The following is a 19599-nucleotide window of genomic DNA, read 5'->3' as shown; positions in this document are numbered from 1 at the left end:
AGTTTGGGGACCACTGGTCATGGAACTCCAACAATCGTCTGGAAACACAGAAACACGGGACAACAATGTGGTTTTCTATGTTAGGCACTTTTATTGATTTTCACTGAGTCACAAACACAAAGATTATTGTCAAAGACACAGACCGGTCCACGGCAACGTGGTTTAGAGATTTAACTGGATTCAAATAACAGTCTATGTTAACAGTCGGTGGCAGACGGGAAGTAATGACTCAGAGCATCTGCATGAGGCGTTTACTAAACTGTTCGTGTAAGTTTTTTGGCCAAAATATAACAACAGAGAGTGAGAATTTGAACTTTGTAAAGCTGGAAGATAAAAGACACAAGTGCTCCAAAGAAAATCACCGTTCCGGAGGTTCGTTTATGCACATAAATAAAAAGGCGTCGGCTCTCTTGGCGTCACAGTCGACGTTACCCTGAGCGTGTTTTGTGCCGCTCTACTTCCAGACCTGCTGAATATCAGAATTGTCACACTTGTAATTAAAAGTAGTACAAAGCTATGAAAAATATATCAGTGTAAAGGCATCAGAGACTCGCTCAGCAATCACAACACCACTACACGACACCATCGAGAGGCACAAAGAGCTGGCTCAGGGGTACTGCTGCGGACACCGGGGCTTCATATACGGGACATGTGCTGTCCTTCAAAATAAAAGGGGGTGTGGTATATAAATGTAGCAATGCAAAGCGATAGATATTAGTCGATAAAGCTTCGTCATTTCATTGTCACATTCACATTTTCATATTGTCCCAGTTTACCGTGAGAGATAAAAAATAAAAATAAAAAGACATTTGCAGATATGCCCGCTTCCAAAAGGCAGCAGCTGTTATTACAACTTCTAAACAACTTGGCCTGCCAAGTCTCTCCACTAGAGGACACTCTGGGTTCAACTAAAAGGAACTGTCGGACACAGCAAGAGACCTCCACTCCCTCCATCACGCCATCACTCCATCACTCCACCACTCCATCACTCCATCACTCCAATCCAGCACAAACCAAAGTCCAGACCGAAGCCGTGTGAGCGACGTGACTCGGAAATCTGTCGTGACATTAACATTTACCGTATTGCAAAACAAAAAGAGAAAAAGGCGAGTCCAGGTTTGGATGAAATCACGAGTGCCAGTCTGGACCTCCAGGAGGCGATAACTGCGCCACAAAAAATTAGTAGAGAGACTCGTACGTCTCGAGAAAGTCGCTGACGTGAACAAGGTCAGAGGGCAATTGTGCCAACATGTGCATTTAAATAATTATTGGATGCAGTTATCGGTCCCTCCGTCCATACCGCGTGTGTCTTTACAAACAAGTCAGAGATGAAAGTCAAAGTCCACCGTCCTCTTCCTGTGAGCAACTTCCGAAAAAGAGATTTTAGAGCAAAATGTACTTATTCTTTGGCGATGTCCGAACAAAGAGGGACCTTTCCATTGAAAAGACAGCTCTGAATACTTGATGAAGCCTCATATTTGCACAGATGTCAGTCAGATCACAGCGACCGAGACCTCCTGATATACTATATGTATCGACTTATAAAGGGCTCTTTTAGTATCCAGTACTAACAGGTGGAATAATTACAGCAAATTAAACCGATTTCAGTGTTCAGACTTCTAACGTCGGAGAAACCCGACCTTCGAAAGGGCACATTGAGTAGAATTCGTGAGTTCACGAGTGAAAGCTTTGACTCACTCCTGCTGCTCGCTTGCCGTTTCCATTTGACATACTTGTGTGTTTCTTGGTGCCGTGTCCGCTTCCTTTTCGATTCCCCCGCTTTCCGATCTGGCACCCGGTTGTTGTTTTATAGAAGTCGACGCCCAGAAACGTTTCAAACGCAGACGGACACCGACGCACTCCTAGTGGGTCGTGAGTGAATTTTAAGGGGGATTATTTTTTGCATTCTGCCTTTGAAGGTCCAGTTGAAGAAATTGTGACCGCATGTCTCAAATTCTAGCAACAAACTGGATGAGTGCTGTCGAGTGGGAATGTGGAACGTGGTCTTTGTGTTGGTGTCCATTTGACATTTCGGCTGTGTCAGATAACCCCCAACCCCCCCCACAACAGATCTCATTTCCACCAACACTCTGTAAGAGTGAAAAATGTTCCCGCACGCATGTCAAACATGTACGTTAAGATGATTTCACAATGAGGGTGCCACCATTTCAATTCAAGATTATTTTTAAAAAAGTGATCGAAAAATTCGTTTTTGGATTCCAACCTTCGAAATCAGTGGTCGAGATGGCGGAGAAACAAGAAAACTTTAAATGGCACCGCTATTTTCACAGGTCAGTTTGATGCAGAAATGTGTACAATAACCGCTGTAAGTACAGTTTTTGTTGAAATAAGTTGAAATAATTTGTATATTCATTTACGATTTTTTCACTTTTACCCACAACTTTGATGTTTGGGAACCAAAGTGCAGTCATACTACTGAAAAAAGAAAAGAAAGAAGAAGCCTGTTTTGGACATTTTACCAAAGGACAAAGGCGTGCACACCCACAAGGCACCCACAGGGCACCCACAGGGGCCACAGGGCACCCACAGGGCACCCACAGGGGCCACAGCAGGTGAGCTCAGGAGGAGGCGATGTGGACATGGTGGATTGGAGTCAGCAGGCAGCATTTTGTTTCGCCGAAGCTTCAACACACAAACTCCTGCCTCATGCGGATGATCTGCAGCAAGGCGGCCTGCACGTCCTCGTCCATGTGGCCCTGGGAGAGAAACACAAATTCAGTTAATCCGGTCCCGATTATCACTAAAAGCCGTGTCGTCAATCGCTCACGGACATGACGGATATCTCGGCGTTCCGGCCTCTCGACAGCTGCGGTGCACCTTCGTATGTTCAAATCGTTCTGGCCGAGTCGTAATTCTTGTTTTGATTTTGCAGCCGGCTCCCAGTGGACTCAACGTCACACGTTCCCAAAAGCATCCGCAGCGGCCGCTTCCCACATGTAACCGGAGTGTTTACATATGAGGAAGCGTCTCTCCGCTGGAATGGTGACGACGTGCTGAAAGCCGACTGATCGCGATTGAACAAAACGCTAAACCGCGAATCAATAAAAACTGATTTCAGAACATCTTTTACTGGTCGTCTCCGGATGGTTCCACGGTCGCGGTGACCGTTTATTGGTTTATTGTGAGCCGCCAGTGTGTCACTGATTTGCTTCGCCTCTCTAAAACGTCGACTGCGTGCTAACGAGAGCCGCGCTGCAGCTGTTGCAACAGCTGCCCACTTTTGTCCATTTTCTTCCTTTTTGCTCGACGGCGTTTGAGAAGGTATGACTCGCAAATAACATCTGCAAAGTTTAGTTATCGACATCGGAAATGCGTGGCCGTGAACGACCGAGGATCGACACCAATGTCGTTAAACGCTTATTACCTTCGCATTGAAAATGCGGAAGGTTATGTTTTGATCGCCGTGTATTTATTTGTATGCGTGCGTGCGTGTTATTTGCATAACTCAAAAAGTATTAAACCGAATCGCATGAAATTTGGTGGGATGATTGGTTATTATCCGGGGACCATTTGATTCGATTTTGGGATCGATCGGGTCAAAAGTCATAAAAAGGTCAAAATCTTCTTTTTATCAGTCAATTTTTATCCAATTGGCATGCAACTAATGCCAAAATGTTCATAATTCAATGCCCAATCTTGTGATATGCGAAGGTATGCGCTCTACCGAGTGCCCATTCTAGTTTTTTATGCGATTCAGAGGTTTGATTAAAAAATATGAATCTCTTCTCCAGAACACGTACAGGAACAATGTAACTTTGCTCCTGTTCTCAACAAGATCCTCATCGAAGTGGAACCGAGTGAACAGAACCGGGGACCGCTCATGAAGATGAAGGTCAGAGAGAAACGTACCTGTGCGGCACTGAGAAGATGAGTCCGGTAGATGGAGACCACCTCTCTGTGCTGCCTCTCAGCATCCTGACGGAGGAGAAGAGAAACGCGTTCAGTGGTCGTCGGACGCCTACGTGTTACGATAACAGCGGCACACGTTTGTTTTCTACAGTGGGCGATGTTTCGCTTTCTGTCATATGAAAGTCATGTAAAATACTTTATCTTGAGGGCAATATAAATATGTCATTTCATTACTATTTCACTTCCAGTTATTCTTGTATTAATTTGTCTTGAATCCTCGAAGTTCCTTATTTGTGTTTCTTAGTGCCTATTTATTGCTACATTGTAACTAGGTCTCTGTAAAAATCACTTAATGTAGTTTCCATGTTTTATTCTAAATCAAAACGAATGGATTGTAAAGCCAAAATGTTGCAGTATAAATATAAAAATCTAATTAATTAACCTCCTTAAGATAATTCAAAAAAAAAAATATATCACTGTATTTAAGCGTAGATGATGTTTTTTTCCCCAGACAGCCTTCAACAAAAAAGACAGTTACTGTGCAGTGAATGGAATATAAAAACGGCAGAATATACACATGATGATGTCATTTCCTGTGTGTCCACTCACATCCAGCTGTTGCTGCAGGCTCTTGATCTGACCGTGCAGCGTGTCGATGAGCAGCGTCTGTCTCTTATTGGGCGCGCTGCTCGTGTACGCCAGCTGGGAGAGACCGTTCAGTGCCTGCTTCAACCGCTCCACATCTGTCAGCAACTCTGTGATCTGACACACACAGATGCGTCGGCACACACGTTAATGTTCATCCATTTATCATTACGTGCAACCAGGCAACAAAACTAGAAACAACACCAAATCGGATTTTTGTGTGTGTCAAAACAGACACAAAGTAGAACGGGCACTCGGTAGAGTGCATACCTTCGCATATCACAAGATTGGGCATTGAATTATGAACATGTTGGCATTAGTTGCATTCCAATTGGATAGAAATTGACCGTGCTATGGTAAAAAGAAGATGTTGACCTTTTCATGACCTTGACCATGACCTTTGACCCGATCGATCCCAAAATCTAATCAAATGGTCTCCGGATAATAACCAATCATCCCACCAAATTTCATGCAATTCAAGAAGATGTTGACCTTTTTCATGACCTTGACCTTGACCTTTGACCCGATCGATCCCAAAATCTAATCCAATGGTCCCCGGATAATAACCAATCATCCCACCAAATTTCATGCGATTCGGTTAATACTTTTTTACTTAAGCGAATAACACGCATACAAAAATAAATAAATAAATACACGGCGATCAAAACAGAACCTTCGGCATTTTCAATGCGAAGGTAATTATTGTGAATGGAAGATGATCACATTTTGCGTCTACATTCAGCGAAAGTCAAAAACAAATACTGCCGACACCAAACGTCGTTGAAATAAAACGACCGCATTCAGCGTTACCTTCTTGTCTTTGGTTTCAGTCTGCTGCGCCGACTTCTGAATCGCCCTTTGAAGATCACAGATGGTGTTGAGCGACTTGTCGTCTCTCCTTCAGCTGGCCGACCTCCTCTCGACGGCGCGCCCTCCTCCTGACGGCCTCCATCTCGGCGCGGCTCTGCTCGCCGTCCCTCGCCCGCGCCGCCTCCCGCCGGGCCTCTTCGCTCTCCTCCGCTGAGCTCCGGAGCGCGTCGCTCAGGCCGGCCGCCGCCTCCTCCTCCAGCCGCCGCTTCTCCGTCGTCAGCCGGCTCATTTGGTCTTCTCGGCCCTCGGCGTCGGCGAGGGCCCGCGTGGCCCGCAGGAGCTCCGACTGCAGCGCCGACTGCAGCGCCGACGCATCTCGGGCCCTCTGGGCGCCGTTCGCCTCCTCTTGGCGCAGAGCCAGGCGAAGCCCGGCGACCTCGGCCTCCAGGGCGCCGCTGGCCTCGGCTTGCTGCTGCAGCAGAGACGTCCGATCCCCACGGCGCTCCTGGACCTCTTTCTGCAGGGCGCACACCCTCTGCGCCTCCTCCTGCTGAGCCTCCCGCGCCTTCTTGCAGTCGGCCTGCGCCCGCTGCATGGCGTCGTGGAGCGCTTTGAGCTCCGTGTCGTACGTCGCGATCCGAGTCAACTCCGATTTCAGCCGCTCCTGGAGGTTCTGGATCTGGGCGCCGCCGAGGGCGTTCTGCTCTTGGAGATCCGCTCTCTGCAGCGTTGCCTCCTCGTGCCGCCGCTCCAACTTCGCCAACTTCTGAGTCAATCCCTCGAACTCCTCCTCCACATTCTTGTGCTTTTCACCGGTGACGACCGCCGAGTCCAGTCTCCGTTGAACGGACGCCATCTCGACTCTGAGCTTGTCGTTCTCCCGTTTGACGCTCTCCCCCGCAGACACTTCTCTCTTATACTTCTCTTCCGTCTCCAACAGCTGGACCGTCAGCTCCTCCACCTGCGCACTGTGGGAGTGGTCTTTCTCCCTCGCCGCCGTCAGAGGGATGAACTTGGACTGGATGGCCTCCTGTATGGTATCAAGTTCTTTCTTCTGTGCTTCCAGTTCTTGGGTAAGCTTGACCGCTTCCTCCTGAGCCACAATGACTATTGGCAGAATATTCTGTGTTTATGTCCGATAACATTGTTCTAATTTATTATAGTAAGAAGCGGGGGGGAAACTCAGCCATGCACCTCACATGGATTATAAACATGACAGCTCTTATGGATATGACATCATTGAACACTTCCAATTATTCATAAACATCAATTTGTACTTCACAAAATTGAGATTATACACTCCGAACTTTATGCCACTTTTTCCACATATTTATGCAACTCACCAACCATGATCATCACCGTCAACCTGTGTATGTGTTTGACTGCCTAAATTTTGAATTAGCACCTTATTGATATTTTATATTTGCTCTATTTTCCTACTTTGGCACTGGAACTTAACATGACAATTTCCCTAAATCAATATAATAAAGCTCTATTATCTGAGAGGCTGAACTGCAGCGAGATGCTAACGCCAGCCAGCTAACACGATGAGAGACGATGCGAACATATTGATCAGCAGATTAAATTTGTTTCCACGTTCACCGTGATAATTGGCACGAAGCGCATGTGTATTTGCCTCGGAGGTATTTGTTCATAAACCAACATATTGGATGAGTTGAAAGTTCTGACCAGGTGATGGCGCTACATTAAACGTCAGTGGATAACCTGCTGGAAATTCACTTTGGTCACCGCCTTGGGTATATATTTAGTTTCCTTTGTATATTTAGTATTTTAGTATTGTTATTGTGTTGTATCTTTTATTTTTATTAATGCCCTAATGTGCACCTGCTGCTGTGATCCTGAAATGTCTCCACTGTGGGACTAATAAAGGATTATCTTATCTTTTAACCAAAATAATTAAACTACTAGAATAATGTGTGTGTTTAGGTGCATATGTAGACGTCTAGCTCGGCAAAAGGAGGTGACCTCTTTGTATCTATTTTTATGTTTTTGTTTTCCTGTTCCTCGAGGTGGGTGTACCAGTGGGAGAGGTGGGCTTATTATCCGTTTGTATACGTCAACAAAAAGATGAAAAACAATGGAAATATCAGTTAAAGTACATGTTTACTGTGTTATGTACCTGTCAATATTTACCCTAAAAAAACACATCGTCTGGAGACAATCCATGGAGTGAAATGTTGACGTTGAACCGTCGTGGACAGGGGTCCCCAAACTTTTTCCTGTGAGGGCCACATGACTGTTCCCTCCTCTGATGGGGGCCGGGGGCAGTTTGTAACAGAAACAGTGTGACGATCGCAGGGGTGCCTAAATGTAAACATTAATTTTTTTCTAAAAAGCCACACATAACCAAATATTAATAACCCTTTCTGGGATCTTCACAGAAAAAAAAAAGTCAGGAAATAAATAACACTATTTATGAAATAATAAGAATAAAACAATCATAATGCGTCTCTGGTATTGTTCAGGGGGCCTTAGTTTGGGGACCACTGGTCATGGAACTCCAACAATCGTCTGGAAACACAGAAACACGGGACAACAATGTGGTTTTCTATGTTAGGCACTTTTATTGATTTTCACTGAGTCACAAACACAAAGATTATTGTCAAAGACACAGACCGGTCCACGGCAACGTGGTTTAGAGATTTAACTGGATTCAAATAACAGTCTATGTTAACAGTCGGTGGCAGACGGGAAGTAATGACTCAGAGCATCTGCATGAGGCGTTTACTAAACTGTTCGTGTAAGTTTTTTGGCCAAAATATAACAACAGAGAGTGAGAATTTGAACTTTGTAAAGCTGGAAGATAAAAGACACAAGTGCTCCAAAGAAAATCACCGTTCCGGAGGTTCGTTTATGCACATAAATAAAAAGGCGTCGGCTCTCTTGGCGTCACAGTCGACGTTACCCTGAGCGTGTTTTGTGCCGCTCTACTTCCAGACCTGCTGAATATCAGAATTGTCACACTTGTAATTAAAAGTAGTACAAAGCTATGAAAAATATATCAGTGTAAAGGCATCAGAGACTCGCTCAGCAATCACAACACCACTACACGACACCATCGAGAGGCACAAAGAGCTGGCTCAAGGGTACTGCTGCGGACACCGGGCTTCATATACGGGACATGTGCTGTCCTTCAAAATAAAAGGGGGTGTGGTATATAAATGTAGCAATGCAAAGCGATAGATATTAGTCGATAAAGCTTCGTCATTTCATTGTCACATTCACATTTTCATATTGTCCCAGTTTACCGTGAGAGATAAAAAATAAAAATAAAAGACATTTGCAGATATGCCCGCTTCCAAAAGGCAGCAGCTGTTATTACAACTTCTAAACAACTTGGCCTGCCAAGTCTCTCCACTAGAGGACACTCTGGGTTCAACTAAAAGGAACTGTCGGACACAGCAAGAGACCTCCACTCCCTCCATCACGCCATCACTCCATCACTCCACCACTCCATCACTCCATCACTCCAATCCAGCACAAACCAAAGTCCAGACCGAAGCCGTGTGAGCGACGTGACTCGGAAATCTGTCGTTACATTAACATTTACCGTATTGCAAAACAAAAAGAGAAAAAGGCGAGTCCAGGTTTGGATGAAATCACGAGTGCCAGTCTGGACCTCCAGGAGGCGATAACTGCGCCACAAAAAATTAGTAGAGACTCGTACGTCTCGAGAAAGTCGCTGACATGAACAAGGTCAGAGGGCAATTGTGCCAACATGTGCATTTAAATAATTATTGGATGCAGTTATCGGTCCCTCCGTCCATACCGCGTGTGTCTTTACAAACAAGTCAGAGATGAAAGTCAAAGTCCACCGTCCTCTTCCTGTGAGCAACTTCCGAAAAAGAGATTTTAGAGCAAAATGTACTTATTCTTTGGCGATGTCCGAACAAAGAGGGACCTTTCCATTGAAAAGACAGCTCTGAATACTTGATGAAGCCTCATATTTGCACAGATGTCAGTCAGATCACAGCGACCGAGACCTCCTGATATACTATATGTATCGACTTATAAAGGGCTCTTTTAGTATCCAGTACTAACAGGTGGAATAATTACAGCAAATTAAACCGATTTCAGTGTTCAGACTTCTAACGTCGGAGAAACCCGACCTTCGAAAGGGCACATTGAGTAGAATTCGTGAGTTCACGAGTGAAAGCTTTGACTCACTCCTGCTGCTCGCTTGCCGTTTCCATTTGACATACTTGTGTGTTTCTTGGTGCCGTGTCCGCTTCCTTTTCGATTCCCCCGCTTTCCGATCTGGCACCCGGTTGTTGTTTTATAGAAGTCGACGCCCAGAAACGTTTCAAACGCAGACGGACACCGACGCACTCCTAGTGGGTCGTGAGTGAATTTTAAGGGGGATTATTTTTTGCATTCTGCCTTTGAAGGTCCAGTTGAAGAAATTGTGACCGCATGTCTCAAATTCTAGCAACAAACTGGATGAGTGCTGTCGAGTGGGAATGTGGAACGTGGTCTTTGTGTTGGTGTCCATTTGACATTTCGGCTGTGTCAGATAACCCCCAACCCCCCCCCCGCCCCACAACAGATCTCATTTCCACCAACACTCTGTAAGAGTGAAAAATGTTCCCGCACGCATGTCAAACATGTACGTTAAGATGATTTCACAATGAGGGTGCCACCATTTCAATTCAAGATTATTTTTAAAAAAGTGATCGAAAAATTCGTTTTTGGATTCCAACCTTCGAAATCAGTGGTCGAGATGGCGGAGAAACAAGAAAACTTTAAATGGCACCGCTATTTTCACAGGTCAGTTTGATGCAGAAATGTGTACAATAACCGCTGTAAGTACAGTTTTTGTTGAAATAAGTTGAAATAATTTGTATATTCATTTACGATTTTTTCACTTTTACCCACAACTTTGATGTTTGGGAACCAAAGTGCAGTCATACTACTGAAAAAAGAAAAGAAAGAAGAAGCCTGTTTTGGACATTTTACCAAAGGACAAAGGCGTGCACACCCACAAGGCACCCACAGGGCACCCACAGGGGCCACAGGGCACCCACAGGGCACCCACAGGGGCCACAGCAGGTGAGCTCAGGAGGAGGCGATGTGGACATGGTGGATTGGAGTCAGCAGGCAGCATTTTGTTTCGCCGAAGCTTCAACACACAAACTCCTGCCTCATGCGGATGATCTGCAGCAAGGCGGCCTGCACGTCCTCGTCCATGTGGCCCTGGGAGAGAAACACAAATTCAGTTAATCCGGTCCCGATTATCACTAAAAGCCGTGTCGTCAATCGCTCACGGACATGACGGATATCTCGGCGTTCCGGCCTCTCGACAGCTGCGGTGCACCTTCGTATGTTCAAATCGTTCTGGCCGAGTCGTAATTCTTGTTTTGATTTTGCAGCCGGCTCCCAGTGGACTCAACGCACACGTTCCCAAAGCATCCGCAGCGACCGCTTCCAACATGTAACCGGAGTGTTTACATATGAGGAAGCGTCTCTCCGCTGGAATGGTGACGACGTGCTGAAAGCCGACTGATCGCGATTGAACAAAACGCTAAACCGCGAATCAATAAAAACTGATTTCAGAACATCTTTTACTGGTCGTCTCCGGATGGTTCCACGGTCGCGGTGACCGTTTATTGGTTTATTGTGAGCCGCCAGTGTGTCACTGATTTGCTTCGCCTCTAAAACGTCGACTGCGTGCTAACGAGAGCCGCGCTGCAGCTGTTGCAACAGCTGCCCACTTTTGTCCATTTTCTTCCTTTTTGCTCGACGGCGTTTGAGAAGGTATGACTCGCAAATAACATCTGCAAAGTTTAGTTATCGACATCGGAAATGCGTGGCCGTGAACGACCGAGGATCGACACCAATGTCGTTAAACGCTTATTACCTTCGCATTGAAAATGCGGAAGGTTATGTTTTGATCGCCGTGTATTTATTTGTATGCGTGCGTGTGTGTTATTCGCATAACTCAAAAAGTATTAAAGCGAATCGCATGAAATTTGGTGGGATGATTGGTTATTATCCGGGGACCATTTGATTCGATTTTGGGATCGATCGGGTCAAAAGTCATAAAAAGGTCAAAATCTTCCTTTTTATCATAGTCAATTGTTATCCAATTGGCATGCAACTAATGCCAAAATGTTCATAATTCAATGCCCAATCTTGTGATATGCGAAGGTATGCGCTCTACCGAGTGCCCATTCTAGTTTTTTATGCGATTCAGAGGTTTGATAAAAAAATATGAATCTCTTCTCCAGAACAAGTACAGGAACAATGTAACTTTGTTCCTGTTCTCAACAAGATCCTCATCGAAGTGGAACCGAGTGAACAGAACCGGGGACCGCTCATGAAGATGAAGGTCAGAGAGAAACGTACCTGTGCGGCACTGAGAAGATGAGTCCGGTAGATGGAGACCACCTCTGTGCTGCCTCTCAGCATCCTGACGGAGGAGAAGAGAAACGCGTTCAGTGGTCGCCGGACGCCTACGTGTTACGATAACAGCGGCACACGTTTGTTTTCTACAGTGGGCGATGTTTCGCTTTCTGTCATATGAAAGTCATGTAAAATACTTTATCTTGAGGGCAATATAAATATGTCATTTCATTACTATTTCACTTCCAGTTATTCTTGTATTAATTTGTCTTGAATCCTCGAAGTTCCTTATTTGTGTTTCTTAGTGCCTATTTATTGCTACATTGTAACTAGGTCTCTGTAAAAATCACTTAATGTAGTTTCCATGTTTTATTCTAAATCAAAACGAATGGATTGTAAAGCCAAAATGTTGCAGTATAAATATAAAAATCTAATTAATTAACCTCCTTAAGATAATTCAAAAAAAAAAATATATCACTGTATTTAAGCGTAGATGATGTTTTTTTCCCCAGACAGCCTTCAACAAAAAAGACAGTTACTGTGCAGTGAATGGAATATAAAAACGGCAGAATATACACATGATGATGTCATTTCCTGTGTGTCCACTCACATCCAGCTGTTGCTGCAGGCTCTTGATCTGACCGTGCAGCGTGTCGATGAGCAGCGTCTGTCTCTTATTGGGCGCGCTGCTCGTGTACGCCAGCTGGGAGAGACCGTTCAGTGCCTGCTTCAACCGCTCCACATCTGTCAGCAACTCTGTGATCTGACACACACACACACACACACACGTTAATGTTCATCCATTTATCATTACGTGCAACCAGGCAACAAAACTAGAAACAACACCAAATCGGATTTTTGTGTGTGTCAAAACAGACACAAAGTAGAACGGGCACTCGGTAGAGTGCATACCTTCGCATATCACAAGATTGGGCATTGAATTATGAACATGTTGGCATTAGTTGCATTCCAATTGGATAGAAATTGACCGTGCTATGGTAAAAAGAAGATGTTGACCTTTTCATGACCTTGACCATGACCTTTGACCCGATCGATCCCAAAATCTAATCAAATGGTCTCCGGATAATAACCAATCATCCCACCAAATTTCATGCAATTCAAGAAGATGTTGACCTTTTCATGACCTTGACCTTGACCTTTGACCCGATCGATCCCAAAATCTAATCCAATGGTCCCCGGATAATAACCAATCATCCCACCAAATTTCATGCGATTCGGTTAATACTTTTTTACTTAAGCGAATAACACGCATACAAAAATAAATAAATAAATACACGGCGATCAAAACAGAACCTTCGGCATTTTCAATGCGAAGGTAATTATTGTGAATGGAAGATGATCACATTTTGCGTCTACATTCAGCGAAAGTCAAAAACACAAATACTGCCGACACCAAACGTCGTTGAAATAAAACGACCGCATTCAGCGCTACCTTCTTGTCTTTGGTTTCAGTCTGCTGCGCCGACTTCTGAATCGCCCTTTGAAGATCACAGATGGTGTTGAGCGACTTGTCGTGTCTCTCCTTCAGCTGGCCGACCTCCCTCTCGACGGCGCGGCCCTCCTCCTGGACGGCCTCCATCTCGGCGCGGGCTCTGCTCTCGCCGTCCCTCGCCCGCGCCGCCTCCCGCCGGGCCTCTTCGCTCTCCTCCGCTGAGCTCCGGAGCGCGTCGCTCAGGCCGGCCGCCGCCTCCTCCTCCAGCCGCCGCTTCTCCGTCGTCAGCCGGCTCATTTGGTCTTCTCGGCCCTCGGCGTCGGCGAGGGCCCGCGTGGCCCGCAGGAGCTCCGACTGCAGCGCCGACTGCAGCGCCGACGCATCTCGGGCCCTCTGGGCGCCGTTCGCCTCCTCTTGGCGCAGAGCCAGGCGAAGCCCGGCGACCTCGGCCTCCAGGGCGCCGCTGGCCTCGTCTTGCTGCTGCAGCAGAGTCGTCCGATCCCCACGGCGCTCCTGTACCTCTTTCTGCAGGGCGCACACCCTCTGCGCCTCCTCCTGCTGAGCCTCCGCGCTTCTTGCAGTCGGCCTGCGCCCGCTGCATGGCGTCGTGGAGCGCCTTGAGCTCTGTGTCGTACGTCGCGATCCGAGTCAACTCCGATTTCAGCCGCTCCTGGAGGTTCTGGATCTGGGCGCCGCCGAGGGCGTTCTGCTCTTGGAGATCCGCTCTCTGCAGCGTTGCCTCCTCGTGCCGCCGCTCCAACTTCGCCAACTTCTGAGTCAATCCCTCGAACTCCTCCTCCACATTCTTGTGCTTTTCACCGGTGACGACCGCCGAGTCCAGTCTCCGTTGAACGGACGCCATCTCGACTCTGAGCTTGTCGTTCTCCCGTTTGACGCTCTCCCCCGCAGACACTTCTCTCTTATACTTCTCTTCCGTCTCCAACAGCTGGACCGTCAGCTCCTCCACCTGCGCACTGTGGGAGTGGTCTTTCTCCCTCGCCGCCGTCAGAGGGATGAACTTGGACTGGATGGCCTCCTGTATGGTATCAAGTTCTTTCTTCTGTGCTTCCAGTTCTTGGGTAAGCTTGACCGCTTCCTCCTGAGCCAGCGCGTAATTCCCCGACACTTCGCTCGCTCTCCTCTCCGCCTCGAGCACGGCGGCGTTCAACTCGTCCGCGATGGCTCGGTGGTCTTTGACGCTCACGTAGTCTCTTTCCATCTCCAACTGGACTTTTTCCAACTTTGCTTTCAACTTTTCATTTCTTTCTTTCACATTCCTCACCTCCTCCCCACTTTCCTTACCCTTGGTCTCCGACTTCAACCTCTCGGCCTTCGCGCTCTCCAAGGTGGAGCTCAACTCCACCTTCACTTGCTCGTGCTGCCGCCTGGGAACATACTCGCCCGCTAAGCTCTGCTTCAGAGTCCGGCTCTGCGCCGTCAGCTGCGCGCACTCCTCGTCCCGGTCGTCGCATCGCCGCCGCAACACTTCGAGTTTCTCCGACAGCTCGGCATTCTGGGATCTCAGAGCGTCCATGTCGCTCAGGTGTTTCTCGCCGGCGTTCTGCAGGCTGCTGATGTTCTGCTGCAGCGCCGGCCTCTCGGATTGAAGCTGCCGGACTCGCCCTTCTGCTTTTCCGCAACGTTCGCTGGCTTCCAACAGTTTGTCCTCCAGCTCCTCCAACGCCGTCACCATGTCCCTCCGGGCGTCGTCGTGCGCCTTCGCGGGAACGTAGTCGACGTCGATCCTGCCGCTGAGCTCCTCCAGCTGCTCTCGCAGTACATCCCTCTCCTCCTCGCTCTCTTCGACCTCCTGAATTAGACCCTGGCTTCGGGCCGTGACGTCGGCCAGTTTCTTTCTCAAAGAAGCGTTCTGCTCCTCGAGCGCCGCCCGTATCCTCTGTTGCTCCTCGGCGAACATCGACCCCGGTCCCCCCTTGGACGGCGGGCCGTCCAGCTTCCGGTGGAGCTCCGACACCTCCTCCAGCGTGCGGTCGTAGTCCTCCCTCAGCTCGGCGATCTGCCGCTCCTTCTCATCGACCGCGTTGCTCAGCAGGTTTTTCATGTTGTCGAACTTCTCCGCCGGCACCGTGTTGCCGTGTTTCATCCGGCTCTCCTTCAAGCGGGTTTCCATTTCCAGAAGGGTCTCCGCCAGTTCGTCCCGGTCGGCGGTCACGGCTCCCAGCGCTTGGTTCAGCTTTTCTGCCTCCGTCGACAGCTGGCTCTCGCCGCTCTTGTACTCCTCCAAGGCCTTCTCGCTGTGTTTGAGGCGGTTGCGAACGCGGCACACTTCGGCCGACGCTCCTTCGTACTTGGCCTTGACGTCCAGGAGCTGAGCTCGCAGCTCTTCCGTCGCCTGGCCCCCCAAGTGCTCCTTCACGGTGACGACATGGGCCTGCAGCTGTTTGACCTTACACTCAGAATCCAGCATCCTCTTCTGGATGTCGCCCAGGGCGTCCTCCAGTTCTTGGACCTGCTGGTCGGCCTGTTTCTGGATGGCGTCTCGGCTGAGAACCAGCTCCTGGCACTCTCGGTTCTTGCGGTTCAGGGCCGTCAGGAGCCGCGTCGCCTCTTCATCCGCGACCACTTGTCTTCTCTTGACCGCCTCGAGTTCACGTCGGAGGGCATCCAGATCACCGGAGGCGTCCCGGCCCGCAGTGGCATGACTCTGCTCTGGAGGTCGAGACAGCGAGCGCGACATGCCAGGTTTCGGGAGCTGTTGCAGAGAATGAGGAAAATATATTTTGTTTTATTGTCATTATCATTTATGAGAGCGAAGAGAAGAGATGTCAAATGCTGCGTAATCCATTCACAAAAAAAAGGTTTGTTGGCTACCTTTCCTTAGATTGATAATTTTACAGATTTAAATTTAAATCAGTCAAATTCTCTCTTACGGAGGAGGGCAAGAAGAAGATAAGCAGGAACTGAATACTGTATAAAAGTTTTCTTCCATTTTTTTCCTCGTGAAAGGGTTTTTCTATATTTCTTGGGAGTTTTTTCTGATCCGATGTGAGGTCCTGGGTCACGGATGTCGTACGTGTACAGATTGTAAAGCCCTTTGAGGCAAATTCGTAATTTGTGATATTTGGCTATATAAAATAAACTGAATAGAACATTTAATTGAATTTGTATGGAGAGCCTACTGTCAGCCCACCATTGTTAACAGACTGCTCAAATGCAAACTACTGTACTTTAGACATTTGAAAGTCATGTCAAACTGTTCCGCAGATAGAAACTTACATGTTCGTAGTCCAGGCTGTGAGCTTGTTTGACCAAAATGTTTTCTTTACCTGCGGGAAAAACAGGTAACAAACATGACACTCAGCCCTCGTCATACTCTGCAGCTGAATGTCGAAATAATGGTCTCAAAAGTTTCTTTATGAGTCAAGAGATGACACTCACCTTTGATAACAGACTGTCCAGAGTAGTCCCCCTGTGAATACACACAGAAACATACATTTACAAACGGTACAGACCTTTATTCTAGTTTCAAAACTTGATAGACTATTCTTCATAACCCTTATATAAACGAGGATGTGACATTTGAGATCAAACTATTTTACAAGTGAGACGTTTCGGAAGGTGGGTTCACAGAGCAACATCCAACACATGACAACACCATCAGATAACAGCAATAGATAGGACAACATATACATTACATAACATAACATAGCAGCATCTTGGTCACATGTTTGTTAATTAAGGAAACTGCCGCGAGGTATACATCGTTTGATCAGCACTGATGTATTTTGCACCAACACTCAAATATGAAACTGAATGTACATTTTTTTTAAATTTAAAATTACAGCTCAAGACTGTCGACATGTATGAAGTCGGAAGTAAAAATGAGATTAAGTCTAAAGTCACTGACCAAAGTACTCCGGAGCTGAACCTTGACAGTCTCCTGGCCTCGAGGCCCTTCCTCTCTCTCTTTGGAAGTCAGTAACATCTTCAACTGATCCTTCTGATTCACGAGGAAGAAACACGAAGATCAATAAGTGACTAATAAGTGAATGATTTCATAATATCATTTATCAAAAGGAATATGTACACTTTACTCACTCCTCAAAAATACATTTAGATACATATTTTACATCTTTATGAAAGAAATATCTGCCCCACACCATTCGGTAAGGGCTTCTAAGACTATTTTTACAAACATTATCAAATGGGCTTAATAAACATGTTTGGAGGTAAATTGACCAAAGTGCTGCAAATAATATATTTGTTTCACTTTTAGCAATCGTCTTTTTTGATGGTTACATCTGACTCACAGATCTCACTGCACACAATCAGTTAATAAGCAGCAACTTCTAGAAGATTGAGCCTCATTAATAATAATTGATAATTAATAATAATAGCAAACACACACCTTAACGCATAGATGTTGACGTTTGTGGGAGTCATACATTTGACTTTTTGTTGATCTTTCTTTTCTGACTTTCTAACTAAAATCAATACTTTATTGCATTAAAAAAAATGTGTTTGAGGAAATTACACAACGCTGACTTGCTACAGCACTTGACCCTAAATCCTGAATGTGTGGACCTGGCAGCAAGTTATCAAGTGCCATTACGTCACAGTTGGACTGAGCTACCTCCCTTGCCCCTTGATAACACTACGCCAACTTCCTCAACCTCTTTCGTTTGCTCTTATTTTTAGGATTCAGAGGTCACGCGGTAACTTAAGACGTCTCCAGGCTGCTACTGCTGGATAATAAGATCCTTTCAAACTAACTGCGAATGAGGCCCACAATGTCTAATGCATCATTTCAGTTTCATACCTCTTTTTGAGCGTCTTCCACAGTGATCTTTTCCTGCAGAAGAATGAAAAAGAAAAAATGTTTCCAGTCAATTAAGTGATTAATATCTCACAACAAACCACTACATTATTTTTTATTAAATGTCGTCGCTATTATTCTGGCAGCTAAAATTTAGCAATCTAATATGCTCACTGAATGATGTACGTCATCACTATTTTACATCAGCAATCACAAATCTCAAAGGCTGCTTTGGGTTTAGAAACATATTTCCCACTCCTTGATATTGGGATGATGACATTAAGCCAAGAGAGCTCGACTCAAATCATCTTTTAATATTATATATTTGCTTATATTTGTCTGGTTAAAGAGCCTCAGATGTACCCACACACTGAAAACACAAGCCTGTTTGCAGGGTTGCTCACGCTGCTTAGCTATTCTTTAGCCACGTAGCTCTTGTTGTCTTGTTTACCTGTGTCAGCTGTTGCTGCAGCACGTTGACTTCATCTAACAAGGCTCCCTGGTCCTGGTGGTAGTTCCTAAGACTTTCCTGCAGGGTCTCGTTCTGCCTCTCCAAGTCCTGAAACAACCGCCAACACATGCAACAATAAAGCTTACAAACGTCAACCAACCAAAACACAATTACTGAATGCTTAAAAAATAATAATGTTTTCCCTGTTTTATGGTTAAGGATATATGTATGACTGAATTTGACATTGTATGCAGTGAATTCAAGCAAACACTCCTTAAATGTCAGGAAAGTTGCGTGTGTGTTTGTGTGGAATAGAGAGGATAAGGCTTAACAGCACTTACATGTATGATCAGATCCCTTCTGTTGACCTCAGCTGCCTCTGATCTCTCCACTGAATGCTGGGGATGAGACGGGGATCTTTTTTTACAACCATGTTTTGAAGATATAACATTACCACAGGTTCTAAAAGTGTACAGAACAACACTCAGTTGTGATCACTAGATGGCAGTCATGCAAAAAAAATGCTTTGAAGTGTGGATTCAAAGTGTCTTTGTATATGAATGGCATTGTGCTTTACCATATTTGAATTTTGTTCATTAAAAAACGAGAATGCCGAAGAAATTTGCCGCACCAAATGTCAAGGTGTATAGTAGTGTGGTGAATAAAGGCTGCTCCTCGCTATAGTTAGGGTGTAATGGATGGGCTGAGCCAGTGAACTGAATGCTGCAGGATTACCTGTCGCTTCCACTGCTCCATCTTCGCGGTTTCTTTGTCTGGAACAAAACCCGAAAACAGCTAAATCAGACACACATCAAGATGTTTTTTTGTCAAGACTTGATAAAACAGGTGTGTTTACAGAACAGAGTTTCTTCAAAACATGTTCAAGGAAAGGAATGCACTCAAGCACAAAAAGCAAGAAAATATATCAGAGAAACACGGAATCAGGGAATAATCGTGAAAATCAAGATTATGGCTCAAAATAAAGTGAGATATTCAAATTGAGAAGTGTTAAAACACATATTGTGGTGATGCCCCACCCACTCCTCCTCTCTACCTCCATCTGCCTGATGGATCATGGAGTTCTGGATCGTGGCCCATGTCATATTCATTGAATGTGTTATAACTCTGGAATGATTCCTTCTGTACACATGACATCTATTACACCTGTCTATCCTGGAGAGGGATCCTCCTCTGTTGCTCTCCTGAAGGTTTCTTCCCTTATTCCCGGTG

General features: G+C 46.1%; 1 protein-coding gene across 1 annotated transcript in view; it reads right to left on the bottom strand.

The window, feature by feature from the left end:
• Positions 1–2563: 2563 nt before the first annotated feature.
• The window catches only part of uacab (uveal autoantigen with coiled-coil domains and ankyrin repeats b), a 30101-nt gene continuing 13065 nt past the window's right edge, over positions 2564–19599 (bottom strand). Inside the window, 12 exon segments of the mRNA XM_056413742.1 lie at positions 2564–2717; positions 3871–3936; positions 12299–12451; positions 13142–13712; positions 13714–15854; positions 16379–16428; positions 16541–16571; positions 17010–17102; positions 17922–17954; positions 18370–18477; positions 18711–18767; positions 19105–19142. Of these exon segments, the coding sequence (XP_056269717.1) occupies positions 2646–2717; positions 3871–3936; positions 12299–12451; positions 13142–13712; positions 13714–15854; positions 16379–16428; positions 16541–16571; positions 17010–17102; positions 17922–17954; positions 18370–18477; positions 18711–18767; positions 19105–19142 (3413 nt within the window). The 3' untranslated portion in view covers positions 2564–2645.

Source organism: Pseudoliparis swirei, chromosome 4 (genome assembly GCF_029220125.1).
Source record: "Pseudoliparis swirei isolate HS2019 ecotype Mariana Trench chromosome 4, NWPU_hadal_v1, whole genome shotgun sequence".
Taxonomy (NCBI): Eukaryota; Metazoa; Chordata; class Actinopteri; order Perciformes; family Liparidae; genus Pseudoliparis; species Pseudoliparis swirei.
This window is presented reverse-complemented; position numbering and strand designations above follow the sequence as displayed.